The following is a 14447-nucleotide window of genomic DNA, read 5'->3' as shown; positions in this document are numbered from 1 at the left end:
AGGCAAATAAAAGGGAAGGACCTTATTCTATTTTGAAGGAGATGTACAATCTAAAAAATGTGACCAAAGGGTCAAGTTTTCAAATTTGCTGATAACAGCCATAGTGGGGAGAGAAAAAAAGTGAGTACTTTGTGTTGAGCTGCTGAATCAAACAGAGCAAGTCAGAACTGGACTTGAACTCTGGTTCTGTCATTTACTAATTATCTTACACAAGCTAATTTTGCTGTGGTTTAGGTTTTTTATCTGCAAATAGCTGTAATAATTATTCTTTCATAGAGTGGTTGTGTTAAATGAGATATTATATTCAAGGCACTTTAACATTTTAGCCCCTCAAAAATTTTAGTCCTGCTGCCTTTACAGCTAACTCTGCAAATGGTTCAATTTTCCATACCGGTAGAGATGAAAACAAATGTGGATAACATAAGATTGTGCTGAGGTTTTGCAGCTTTGCTTTTTCTGGATTCTGAGTTACTGATCAACTCTGGCAGTTATTTCTAAAGCATATTTATTTTTGCAGTAGTGTTTTAACCACTTTTTGATGCTTTTTATACTGGTATAGTTCCTAATATAACTATTGATTTTACCATAAAATAATTTACCTCTGTGTCAGGATGCACTTAGTTGCAAATGAAAGAATACATAAAGGCACATATGTACGTGCACATGTGTAGACGTGCGTGCACACACATTCAAACAACAGCTTAAACAGTATAACAGGAGGCCTCTAGGTAGGGTTAGTTTCAGGGTTGCTTGATTCAGCGACTCAACATAAGATGTTCATTTTTTGTTTCTCTCTCTCCACTCTATGTCAACAAATTTGGAAACATGATTCCTGGTTCACATTTAGTGAGTGTGAGCCTCTTATACATGAATTAAGTCTTTGCCTTTCATCTTCTTGGGCTATCTGAATATATATATATATATATATATATATATATATATATATATATATATATATATAATGTTTACTGGTGAATAATTTGCTTAATATAATCAGAATGTACCCTTGAAGTTAGATGCTGCATGGAAGGGAAGTTCTTTTGGAATGACAGTAAAGTAGAGGCACGCTAGGTAGCCAAGAGAATTCTCAAAATCTCCAGAGATTTTCTTCCACCTGGAACTACATTTAGATGTAGCTCATGGAGGTAGGTCTATGGAAAGGACTAGGGAATTTTTCCAAGGCAATTCAGAGTTTTAAATATTGGTTGTTTTAAAATATGTCATAAATACATTTTAGAAAATTAAATGGGAATTGATTAGTGGCAAATGCAGTTCTTTTTCCATAGGAACCAATTTATAACCTTGAGAGAGAAAAAGGAACATGCACAAGCTGTGTTTGATCATCTCATAAGTGAGAAAAAAGCCTGTGAAGAAAGAATCTATGAGGAAGAACAGAGATTCAAGACCTTCTTTACCATGAGGCAAAAAACTCTGGCAAATATTAAGGTGAGTGTTATTTGTGGACTGTTTTAGAATGAAGGAACTATAGTGACAGTCAAATTAGCTATTTTGAGGCACTTGTTTTTCATTCTGAAGTAGCAAAGATGTTTAGATTTTTTAATAGAAATGTTAGCATAGTAAACACACAGTTTTTTATTTTTTTCTATTCTTGTAAGTAATGTATTCATATAGTATATAAATGCTCTATGCATTATTTTCAGTGCATTTTATGTGCACTCTCATTTTGTCATTGTGCCTTATTTTGAAATCTACTGATGATAAGTTATATTTATTCCAGAGCCATTTTTTATATTTTTAATGGGAGATGTGAGAAAAGTTGCATTTTATTTCTGAATAAACATACTTTGAATCTTTACTAGCCACTTCTCTAAAAATGTAAGAATATTTCATGCTCTGTTCCTTTAAAAATGTTTGCATATGTTTTAACTGAACTGGAAACTTACTAGTTAGAAACAGGGAGATTATATGATAAAATGTCTTTTTAGATCTGAAGTTTTATTAAGTTTTATAAAACTGTACATACTAAATTTTTTAATATGAAATATGACTAGATGATATACATTAAGCTAAGTAATCCATATCCCATTTTACATTTTGTAGTAGTTTTTGTCACATTGAATTAAGATAATAAATATGATGTTTTTTAATATATTTATAGATATAACTATTTTAAAGACAGTGAAAATTGCTTCTCAGAAATAAAGACCTCTACTGCCTTTTATTAAAACTATTTCCTTAAAAAACTTTAAAAACTGTATGTAATATTATAATATACATTTGTTAGATATTTTTGATCCTGATATTTATATCTTCAGTTATATACTCAGTATAGTCAGTTATTTTTCCTTTTATGTTTCGAAGACATTGCTAATACATTTTTTAAAAGATTATTTGGAGCAAATAGATATCAAATTGACATGTATGTGAGTGAATGAATGTACCATCTCTTAATACTACTGCTGTGATTCCTCCTATAAGAAAATTATTAATAAAAGAACAATAATTTTATTAATAATGGGAAGTAATATTTTTGGCATCCCGTTTTAAATATGGCCATTACATAGGAAAAGTGTGTGGGGCTTTTTGGTTTTGGGTTATTTTTTACTTAAAAATATGGAAATAATTAGTGCCATCTAGTGGCAATGGATGCAGCCTCTTCTTGGAGGAGTTCCCTGGAAATTTGATTGCCAGATCTCAGATATGTGGTGTATAAGTGAACTGGAGAAGCTTAGACTCAAATTCACCTTTCAAAACAAGAAGATCTAAGTTACTTACTAACTTAAGCATCATTCCCCACCTCACATTTTATCACAGCAGTAGAATTAGTTGTTTGAATTCTACCACGTTTTCTACCTGTACTGGCACTGAGGACACAGTGGGATCTCAATAATCGTATATTGACTGGCATTTCAGCAGTTTAATGGAATGATAATAATTAGTGAAATGGAAAAATATGGTCAGCAGGAGAGAGATGAAGAAAAAATATCCCATATAAGTAGTCTCTCAGTAATTGAGAGCAGTCTCTTCATCCCTAAGCTATCTTTGCCTTCCCATTCCGAAGCACACCTACCCCCAGATATTTGGACACATCACATGGTTTCAGGGTTTTTTCTGAGCATCAGTATCTATCTGAACTTGTTTTTTTGTTCATTCATTTTTACTTGGTTTTTTTTTCTGCCTACCTCCTGCTATAATAATATGACAATGTATTTTTCATGAGGACATGAAATTCTCTGCCATATTCCTTTCTGTAACCTAAAAGCTCAGAACTCTTCCTGGCACAAGAGCAGCACTCAGTAAATACTCAATGACTGAATGATTAAATGGATGAACATATACTTTCTTAGGTCATTTTGCTGTCCACATGCATGATTTTGGCTAAAAGCAAGAGCATTTTACAGATATTTTCTATACTGCACCAGACTGATACTTGAACAGATACTCATGTTGAATGCAGAAGCTGAATCACTCTCTCTTTTATCTTCTCTCCTTGATAATACATAAGAAATGTGCCATCTATTCTGTTCCTTCTAACTGAAAATGGTTAAATTGTCTATCTCTTTCTAGCAATTTCTCAATAATGCCTCTCAAATAACCTTTAATGTATAGGAAATTGTCTCTTAGCAGCACTTGGATAGCTCATTGTTATGCATTCACTTTATATGATCAGAAGCATAGAGTTTGAACAGGAAAAGTTTAAAGATTGATACAGCTCATCATCAGTGACACTGTCTATGATTATGATCAGTTATTGGTGTTAAAGAGTGGGAAGACAATGTAATTCCTCATAGAAAACCTATTCTTATCCCTACTTAGAAATTGGATGAGATAAAAATTATAAATGTGTATATAATATAAAGCATTCAAAGAGAAAACAAGCATTATTAAACATCATTATAAATATGGTGTTATTAATCTGAGGTGTCCCCTCCAGACAAAAGAATTTGTCACAGTTATGGATCATCAAAAGTAATTACTTATAAAAAATTTATAAAAGCCACAATTGAATTATTTGAGGATGCAAGAAAACAGATCATAGAGTTGGAAATATGAACAGCTAATAAGCTAACTTAAGAAATACATAAACTTCAGAGAGCATGCAGTGTGGTTCTGGAATCAAATTCAGTCTTTTTCAATAATAAATTCCATTTCAGATCTTTAAATGATAGATTCCTTGGATGTCATTGAATTTTTATTAACTGCTTTATCATTTACAAATGCAAATTGCTTAAGATTAAAATTTCTATACAGTGTATTCACAGAGTACTATAGCTCCATGTACTGATCTTTCTCTTTGCTTCTGGAAATATCCAAACAAAACTGGAATTTAAGGCATTTTAATCTATCATGAGCTATTCGCGGAAGCCCAGTGTCTTTCCTATGTCCTGTGGGAGGACCTCTCTTTGGTGTTCTTTCAGTAGTCTTGCTCCCCTCCATGTAATATGATATGAGTGAACTACAGTGGATCTGTGGCAGACAGAAGAGCAATTTCCAGATTAGGTACTAACAGAGGCAGTATCCTAGTACTTTGTAATTTATTAGTATTTCCTTTGCTTTATATTTCCCACGCTCAGGAAATACCTCTTCCCTGTCTGTTGTTATTTCAAGTTTGGTGATCAAATCATTTCTTGACCCTTTCATGTGGTAAATTGTTAGCTTAATACAAAGGCATTGATTCACTAACTTGGACAGACAGCTGCAGAAGTAGTATAAATCGGAAACAAATTTAATCTGAGGTAATTTTAAAGATGGATACAATTTTAAAAATTATTCTTCTATTGGCCACTCACTATTTCTTCATTTACACAATTAGTTTATGAGTGCTTGCTACTGTTTTGGGGACACTTAATGCTGAATGACCAAAATTCTGACCTCAATTTGAAAATATAATCACCAGGAAGATGGGAGATGTGAAAAATAGACTTGAATATAGGGACAACACTCAAAATACAAACAATAAATTGTGTTCCTGGCCCACTGACCTGATACATTAGCTACTATTATAAATAAAAAAAATATGATATATTCTTTGGTCTTTTTTTAAAAAAAAATTATCGGAATATGGCATTTCTAGCATTTAGTATTTTATTGCCCTAAGAAAAGCAAATAGGAAACTGTCAGCACTCAGCTGGCTTTTCAGGCTTGAGAAGGCATACAATTTTAAGAATTCCAGTACCGCCTGCATACCCATGCAGTGAGCTCAGGGCTGAACATGCAAAGAGGAGATCCCAGTCCATGCCTTTCATTCAAATAAAAAGAATAAAAAATTCCATCTCAGAAGGGAACAAGAAGTATGAAACAGATATATCCATAGAGAAGGTGTGAGAAAGTCATAGAATCCTTAGCAGGGCTAATAAATGAAGTAGCAAGTCAGTAAAGACTAGAAGAGGTGACTGCATCTTCAAATGTGAGTATAACAACACAAGACTTCAAGAAACATAAAAAAAATCAAGAAAACATTATATCATTAAAGGAACACAATAATTTCCCAGTAATTGACCTCAAAGAAATGGAGATTTACAATTTGCCTGATACAGAATTTAATATAATTGTTTTAAGGAAGATCAGTGAACTACCAGAAAACACAGAATGACAGTTCAATGAAATCAGGAAAACAAACACACAAATGAAACAAGACAGACATTTAACAGAGAGATAGAAATTTTAAAAATAGAACAAAATAGATATTCTAAAACTGAAGAATACCTTGAGTAAAATGGGGAAAAAAAGAAACAGAGCATCAATAGCAGCCTTGACTAAGCAGAAGAAAGAGTCTGTGACATAGGAGACAAGTCATTTGAAATTATTCAGTAAAAGAGAAGAACAAAGGAAAACGAATGACAGAGAATGAAGAAAGATTATGTGAACTATGGGTTACCATCAAGACAAACAATCAGTGCATTATTGGAGTACCAGCAGGAGAGGGAGAAAGTAGCAGAAATCTTATTAAAAGACAGGATAAAAGAGCAAGACTCATCTATATGTTGCCTACAAGAGATTCACTTCAGATTTAAAGACACACATAGGCTGACAGGAAGGGATAAAAAAAATATTCCATACAAATGGAATCCAAAAAGAGAATAGGGGTAGTTACATAAGACAAAGTAGACTTTCAGTAAAAACTGTAACAAGGGGCAAATAGGTTATTACGTAATAATAAAGGGGGAAGTTCATCAAAAGGCTATAATAGTTTTAAATATGCATGTACCTAATATCAAATCACCTAGGTATATTGAGCAAGTACTATCAGACATGAAGAGAGAAGTAGAGAACAATACAATAATAGTAGGGGATGTTAATACCTCACTTTCAAAGTAGATAAATCATTTAGACAGAAAATCCATAATAAAACATTAAACTTGAACTACACTTTAGACCAAAGCAGACACATATAGAATATTACATCCAACAGCAACAATGACATATTCTTCTTAAGTGAACACAGCATATTCTCCAGGAAAGATCACAAACTAGGTCACAAAATAAGTTATAACAAATTTCAGAAGGTTAAAATATACCAATTATCTTTTCCAAACACAGATGTATCAAACTGGAAACTAACAACAGGAGGAAACTAGAAAATTCACAAATATGTGGAGCTTAACATACTTCAAACCAACCAGTGAGTCAGAGAATAAATCAAAAAGGAAATTCAGAAGTATCTTGAAACACAGAATTCTCTGGTGGCCTAGTAGTTAAGGATTTTGCGTTATCACTGCTGTGGCTCATTGTCACTCCTGTGGCTTGGTTCAGTCCCTGGACCAGGAAATTCCACCTGCTGCTGATGCAGCCAAAGAATATCTTGAAACAAATAAAAATGGAAACATAACATACTTTTGGGATTCAGCAAAAGCTGTTCTGAGAGGGAAAGGTATAGTAATAAATGTCTAAATTAAGGTGAAAAGAAGGATCTTTCAAACAACTTAACTGTACACCTGAAGGAACCAGAAAAAGAAGAATGAACTAATAAACTCAAATTTATCAGAAAGGAAAAAATAACAGACATAACATCAGAAGTAAATAAAGTAGAGTTAGAGACCAAAAAATCAATAGAAAAGATCATTGACACTAAAAGCTAGGTTTTTAAAAAGATAATTATATGTCAATAACTAGAAGAAATAAATAAATTTCTAGAAATTTATTTTAGATTAGATTTTAAAATAAAATTTATTTTATTTTAGAAATTAATTCTAGAAATATATAACCTACCAAATAACCTGAATTGTGAAGAAATAGGAAATCTGAACAGACAGATAATCAAAACCTCCCTGACAAAGAAAGCTCCAGGACCTTTACTTATGAATTCTATCAAACATTTAAATATTTTAATGCCAGTGCTTCTCAAACTCTTCTAAAAAATTAAAGATGCATGGAGTTCCCGTCGTGGCACAGTGGTTAACGAATCCGACTAGGAACCATGGGGTTGCGGGTTCGATCCCTGCCCTTGCTCAGTGGGTTAACGATCCGGCGTTGCCGTGAGCTGTGGTGTAGGTTGCAGACGCGGCTCGGATCACGCGTTGCTGTGGCTCTGGCGTAGGCCGGTGGCTACAGCTCCGATTGGACCCCTAGCCTGGGAACCTCCATGTGCCACAGAAGCGGCCCAAAGAAATGGCAAAAAAAAAAAAAAAAAAAAAATTAAAGATGCAGGAATACTCATTTTATGAAGCCAAACAGTGATACCTAAGCCAGGCAATTACACTATCAGAAAAAAACAAAACGAACAGAAAAAAACAAAATCAAAACCTACAAGCTAATATCCTTGATAAACATATTTGCAAAAATCCTCAACAGGTTACTAGGAAACTCAGTTTAATAAGCACATTAAAAGGGTCAAGCACATAACAAAAATAGTATTTATCCCTGGGATGCAAGTCTAATTCAACATACACAAGTTAATATATGTATAAATGCAATACACCACATTGATAGAATGAAAGATTATATATAATAATTTTAATAGATGTAGAAAAAATATTTGACAAAATTCAACATCCATTCGTGATAAAAAAAAAACAAACCACTTAATAAATTAGGTATAGAAGGATTGTACCTTAACATAGTAAAGGCTAACAAGCCCACAACTAACATCATTTTTCATCAATGAAAGCTTTCAGCTTTTCCTCTAATATCAAGACAAGGATGTTCATACAAGTTCCAGCTCTGGCCCTGTGGGTTAAGAAACCAACTCTGGCAGCTCACATTGCTGTGGAGGTACAGGTCTGGTCCCTGGTTGGGCACTGTGGGTTAAAAGGGTCCAGCATTGTTGCATCTGGGGCATAGATCACAGGCATGGCTTGGATTCAGTCTCTGATCCAGGAATTTCCATATGCTGCTGGTGCAGCCAAAAATAAAAAAAGGCAAGGATGTTCACATTACTTCTATTCAACACAGTACTAGGACTTCCTAGCCAGAGCAACTAGGAAATAGAGATTTTAAAAAAAAATCATCCAAAGAGGAAAGGAAGAAGTAAAATAGTCCAATAGCCACATACAAAAGAATGAAACTGGACTCCTACTATTTTACCCCACTCACAAAAAATAACTTGAAATAAAGTCTTAAATATAAGACTCAAAACTGAGAAACTCCTAGAAAAGAACATAGGAAAAAAATTCTTGTTAACATTGGTCTTGGCAACAATTTTTTTTTTTTGCATATTGTACCAAAAGCACATGAAACATGCTAAAACGAACAAGTAGGGATACTTCTGCAAAAGAAATAATCAATGCATTGAAAAGGTGGCCTGCCAAATGGGAGAAAATATTTGCAAACCATATATCTGATCAAGGGTTAATATAAAATATAAGTAATTCAAACAACTCAGTACTGAGTGGATAAAAAGGCAAAAACCTTCAATATGCTGCCTACAAGAAACTCACCTCAGGACAAAAGATACATATAGATTGAAAATGAAAGGGTGGGGAAAAATATTTCACGCCAATAGACATGACAGAAAAGCAGGAGTCGCAACGCTCATATCAGACAAAATAGACTTTAAAACAAAAGACATAAAGAAAGACAAAGAAGGACACTACTTAATGATTAAGGGATCCATCCAAAGAGAGGATGTTACTATCGTCAACATATATGCCCCAAATGTAGGAGCACCTGGATACATACAACAAATATTAACAGACATAAAGGGAGATATTGATGAGAATACAGTCATACTAGGAGACCTTAATACCCCCCTCACATCAATGGACAGATCCTCTAGACAGAAAACCAATAAAGCAACAGAGATCCTAAAGGAAACAATAGAAAAGTTAGACTTAATTGATATCTTCAGGACACTACATCCAACAAAATCACAATACACATTCTTCTCAAATGCTCATGGAACATTCTCAAGAATCGACCACATATTGGGACACAAAGCGAATCTCAATAAATTTAGGAGCATAGAAATTATCTCAAGTATCTTCTCTGACCACAATGCCATGAAATTAGAAACCAACCATGGGAAAAGGAAAGAGAAAAAACCTACTCCATGGAGACTAAACAACATGCTACTAAAAAACCAATGGGTCAATGAGGAAATCAAGAAGGAAATTAAAAACTACCTTGAAACAAATGATAATGAAGACACAACCTCTCAAAATCTATGGGATGCTGCGAAAGCAGTGCTCAGAGGGAAATTTATAGCAATCCAGGCCTTTCTCAAAAAAGAAGAAAAATCCCAAATTGACAACTTAACCCTCCACTTAAACGAATTAGAAAAAGAAGAACAAAAAAGTCCTAAAGTCAGCAGAAGGAAGGAAATTATAAAGATCAAAGAAGAAATCAATAAAATAGAGACTCAAAACACAACAGAGAAAATTAATAAAACCAAGAGCTGGTTCTTTGAAAAGGTAAACAAAATTGACAAACCCCTGGCCAGACTCACTAAAAAGAGGAGAGAAAGAACCCAAATAACCAAAATTAGAAATGAAAAAGGAGAAATCACAATGGATACTGCAGAAATACAAAAAAACCATAAGAGAATACTATGAACAACTGTATGGCAACAAGTTTGACAATCTGGAAGAAATGGACAATTTTCTAGAATCTTACAGCCTGCCAAAACTGAATCAAGTAGAAACAGACCAACTGAACAGACCGATCACTAGAAATGAAATTGAAGAGGTCATAAAATTACTCCCTACAAATAAAAGTCCAGGACCAGATGGCTTCACAGGTGAATTTTATCAAACATATAAAGAGGAATTGGTGCCCATCCTCCTTAACCTCTTTCAAAAGGTTGAAGAAGAAGGAATACTCCCAAAGACATTCTAGGATGCCACCATCACCCTCATTCCAAAACCAGACAGAGATACCACCAAAAATGAAAACTATCGCCCAATATCCTTGATGAATATAGATGCAAAAATTCTCAACAAAATCTTAGCCAACCAAATCCAACAACATACCAAAAAAATTATACATCATGACCAGGTTGGGTTCATCCCAGGTTCACAAGGATGGTTCAACATACACAAATCAATCTACATCATACACCACATTAACAAAAAAAAAGTCAGAAATCATATGATCATCTCAATAGACGCAGAAAAAGCATTTGACAAAGTCCAACACCCATTCATGATCAAGACCCTCGCCAAAGTGGGTATAGAGGGAACATTCCTGAATATAATCAAAGCCATTTATGATAAACCCACAGCAAATATAATCCTCAATGGGGAAAAACTGAAAGCCTTCTCACTCAAATCTGGAACAAGACAGGGATGCCCACTCTCACCACTGCTCTTCCACATAGTTTTGGAAGTCCTAGCCACAGCAATTAGACAAACAAAAGAAATAAAAGGCATCCATATAGGAAGAGAAGAGATCAAACTGTCACTGTATGCAGATGACATGATACTATACCTAGAAAACCCTAAGGACTCAACCCAAAAATACTTCAACTGACTAATACATTCAGCAAAGTGGCAGGATATAAGATTAACATTCAGAAGTCAGTTGCATTTCTGTATACCAGAAATGAAATATTAGAAAAGGAATACAAAAATACGATACCTTTTAAAATTGCACCTCACAAAATCAAATACCTCGGAATACACCTGACCAAGGAGGTAAAGGACCTATATGCCGAGAACTATAAAACTTTAATCAAAGAAATCAAAGAAGATGGAAAGAAATGGAAAGATATTCCATGTTCCTGGATTGGAAAATCAATATTGTGAAAATGGCCATACTACCCAAAGCAATCTACAGATTCAATGCAATCCCTATCAAATTACCCATGACATTTTTCACAGAACTAGAACAAACAACCCAAACATTTAGATGGAACAACAGAAGACCCAGAATCACCAAAGCAATCCTGAGGAACAAAATCCAAGCAGGAGGCATAACTCTCCCAGACTTCAAGAAATACTACAAAGCCACAGTCATCAAAACAGTGTGGTACTGGTATCAAAACAGACAGACAGACCAGTGGAACAGAATAGAGAATCCGGAAATAAACCCTGACACCTATGGTCAATTAATCTTTGACAAGGGAGGCAAGAACATAAAACGGAAAAAAGAAAGTCTATTCATCAAGCATCTTTGACAAGGAAGGCAAGAATATCAAATGGGAAAAAGAAAGGCTATTCAGCAAGCATTGCTGGGAAACCTGGACAGCTGCATGCAAAGCAATGAAACTAGAACACACCCTCACACCATGCACAAAAATAAACTCCAAATGGCTGAAAGACTCAAATATACAACAGGACACCATCAAACTCCTAGGAGAAAACATAGGCAAAACACTCTCTGACATCAACATCATGAATATTTTCTCAGGTCAGTCTCCCAAAGCAATAGAAATTAGAGAAAAAATAAAGCCATGGGACCTCATCAAACTGAAAAGCTTTAGCACAGCAAAGGAAACCCAAAAGAAAACAAAAAGACAACTTACAGAATGGGAGAAAATAGTTTCAAATGATGCAACGGACAAGGGCTTAATCTCTAGAATATATAAGCAACTTATACAACCCAACAGCAAAAAAGCCAATCAATCAATGGAAAAATGGGCAAAAGACCTGAATAGACATTTCTCCAAAGAAGATATACAGATGGCCAACAAACGCATGAAAAAATGCTCAACATCGCTGATTATAAGAGAAATGCAAATCAAAACTACCATGAGATATCACCTCACGCCAGTCAGAATGGCCATCATTAATAAATCCACAAATAGCAAGTGCTGGAGGGGCTGTGGAGAAAAGGGAACCCTCCTGCACTGTTGGGGGGAATGTAAACTGGTACAGCCACTATGGAGAACAGTTTGGAGATACCTTAGAAATCTATACATAGAACTTCCATATGACCCCACAATCCCACTCTTGGGCATCTATCCAGACAAAACTCTACTTAAAAGAGACACATGCACCCACATGTTCATTGCAGCACTATTCACAATAGCTAGGACATGGAAACAATCCAAATGTCCATCGACAGATGATTGGATTCGGAAGAGGTGGTATATATACACAATGGAATACTACTCAGCCATAAAAAAGGATGACATAATGCCATTTGCAGCAACATGGATGGAACTAGAGAATCTCACACTGAGTGAAATGAGCCAGAAAGACAAAGACAAATACCATATGATATCACTTATAACTGAAATCGAATATCTAGCACAAATGAACATCTCCTCAGATAAGAAAATCATGGACTTGGAGAAGAGACTTGTGGCTGCCTAATGGGAGGGGGAGGGAGTGGGAGGGATCGGGAGCTTGGGCTTATCAGAGACAACTTAGAATAAATTTACAAGGAGATCCTGCTGAATAGCACTGAGAACTTTGTCTAGATACTCATGTTGCAACAGAAGAAAGGGTGGGGGAAAAACTGTAATTGTAATGTATACATGTAAGGATAACCTGACCCCCTTGCTGTACAGTGGGAAAATAAAAAAAAATTATTAAAAAAAAACTCAGTACTAAAATAGCAGTAATAATCCAATTGAAAATGGGTGAAAGACCTGCAAAGATATTTTTCCAAAGAAGACATACAGATGATCAACAAATAAATGACAAAGTAGAGTTATTTAACATCACCACTCATCCAGGAAATGCAAATCAAAACCACACTGAAATATAACCTCACCCCTGTCAGAATGACTTTTATCAAAAAATTTGTGATAATAAGTTTGGGTTAGATTGTAGAAAGAAGGGAACCTTTGTACATTGTTGGTAGGGGTGAAAATTGGTACAACCATTATTGAAAACAGCATGGAGATTCCTCAAAAAATTAAAAGTAAAAATACGATATACCCATTATGTATATATTAGAAGGAAACAAAATCAGTATCTTGAAGAGTTATCTGCACTCCCATGCGCATTGTAGCATTATTCACAGTAGCCAGGTTGAGGAAACAACTTAAGTATCTGGATGAATGGATAAATAAAATGTGAGAAAAGAAATAGAATGAATGCTAATCAGCCATTAGAAAGAAAGAACTCTTGCCATCTGCAGTAAGATAGATGAACCTAGAGAATACACTGCTAAGTGAAATAATCCAGGCAGAAAGACAAGTACCATATGCTCTTACTATTTGTGGAATCTTAAAAACTGTTAAACTCATAGAAGCAGAGTAGAATGATGGTTAGGGTAACGGGGTGGTTGAAATGGAGGAGATGCTGGTCAAAGGGGATAAGTCTTCAGTTATAAGATCACTAAGTTCTGAAGATCCAATGTATGGCATGTTGACTATAATTAACACTATATTGTGTACTTGGATTTACTGAGACAGTAAATCTTAGGCATTCTTACCATGCATACACACACACACACACACACACACACACACGCACACACAAAGATAGCTACAAGGGATGGCTGTGTTAATTAACCTGACTATAGTAATCATTTCACAATATATACATATATCAAATCATCACATTGTACATTTTAAGTGTGTAATTTTATCAATTATACTTCAATAAAGCAAGAGAAAAAAATAAATTTCTGTTAAAGAGTTTTTGTTTAGTTTGCATCGGGTTATCCAATTAGGATCAGTGCAGCTTTTGCTCCATAGATAACATGTGAGTAAATAAATTAATGAAATGTTTAGTTCAACCTAATTATACTTTTCATGACATAAAAGTTTCTGTATTTCAGTCTACTTGAATGTTTCAGTCTGTTGGTAGTATGGTGAAATTACCTACATGAATTAATTGATGGGTTTTACTTTGTATATTTGTAGTTCATGTTATTCAGTACATACAGACTCTTAACTATTAAATGATCAGTTTGGTCATAATATTTTTATATAGTCATAATTCCCTGCTATGTTTTGTTCTAAAGTTTCTATTAGAAACCCCTGCTCTTCTTGTTAGACTAATCTAATTTTGCATTTTATTATCAACTATTGCGGCTTATTTTGTAGATGTGCAGTTGTAACCTTTATAGAGCAATATTTAGGATGATTTTGCTTTTTCAATCTATTCTGATTTAGTAATTTAATTAATTTATATGATAATTTTATTGGTTCTTGC

At 34.3% G+C, this 14447-nt stretch overlaps 1 protein-coding gene across 2 annotated transcripts in view; it reads left to right on the top strand.

Moving 5' to 3' along the window:
- CCDC178 (coiled-coil domain containing 178) overlaps positions 1-14447 on the top strand; it is a 452566-nt gene that overhangs the window by 185947 nt on the left and 252172 nt on the right. For both annotated transcript variants that reach the window (XM_084964434.1, XM_084964435.1), the window contains one exon: positions 1287-1446. In XM_084964434.1, coding sequence (XP_084820560.1) covers positions 1287-1446 — 160 coding nt within the window. The remainder of the gene's footprint in view (positions 1-1286; positions 1447-14447) is intronic.

The sequence above is a fragment of the Sus scrofa genome, chromosome 6 (assembly GCF_054392235.1).
Source record: "Sus scrofa isolate SSC_HxYL_T2T_F1_AM1 chromosome 6, Sscrofa_HxYL_maternal_Yorkshire_Landrace_v2.0, whole genome shotgun sequence".
Classification (NCBI taxonomy): Eukaryota; Metazoa; Chordata; class Mammalia; order Artiodactyla; family Suidae; genus Sus; species Sus scrofa.
Note: the sequence above shows the minus strand (reverse complement) of the source record. Positions and strands in the feature narration are given on the sequence as shown.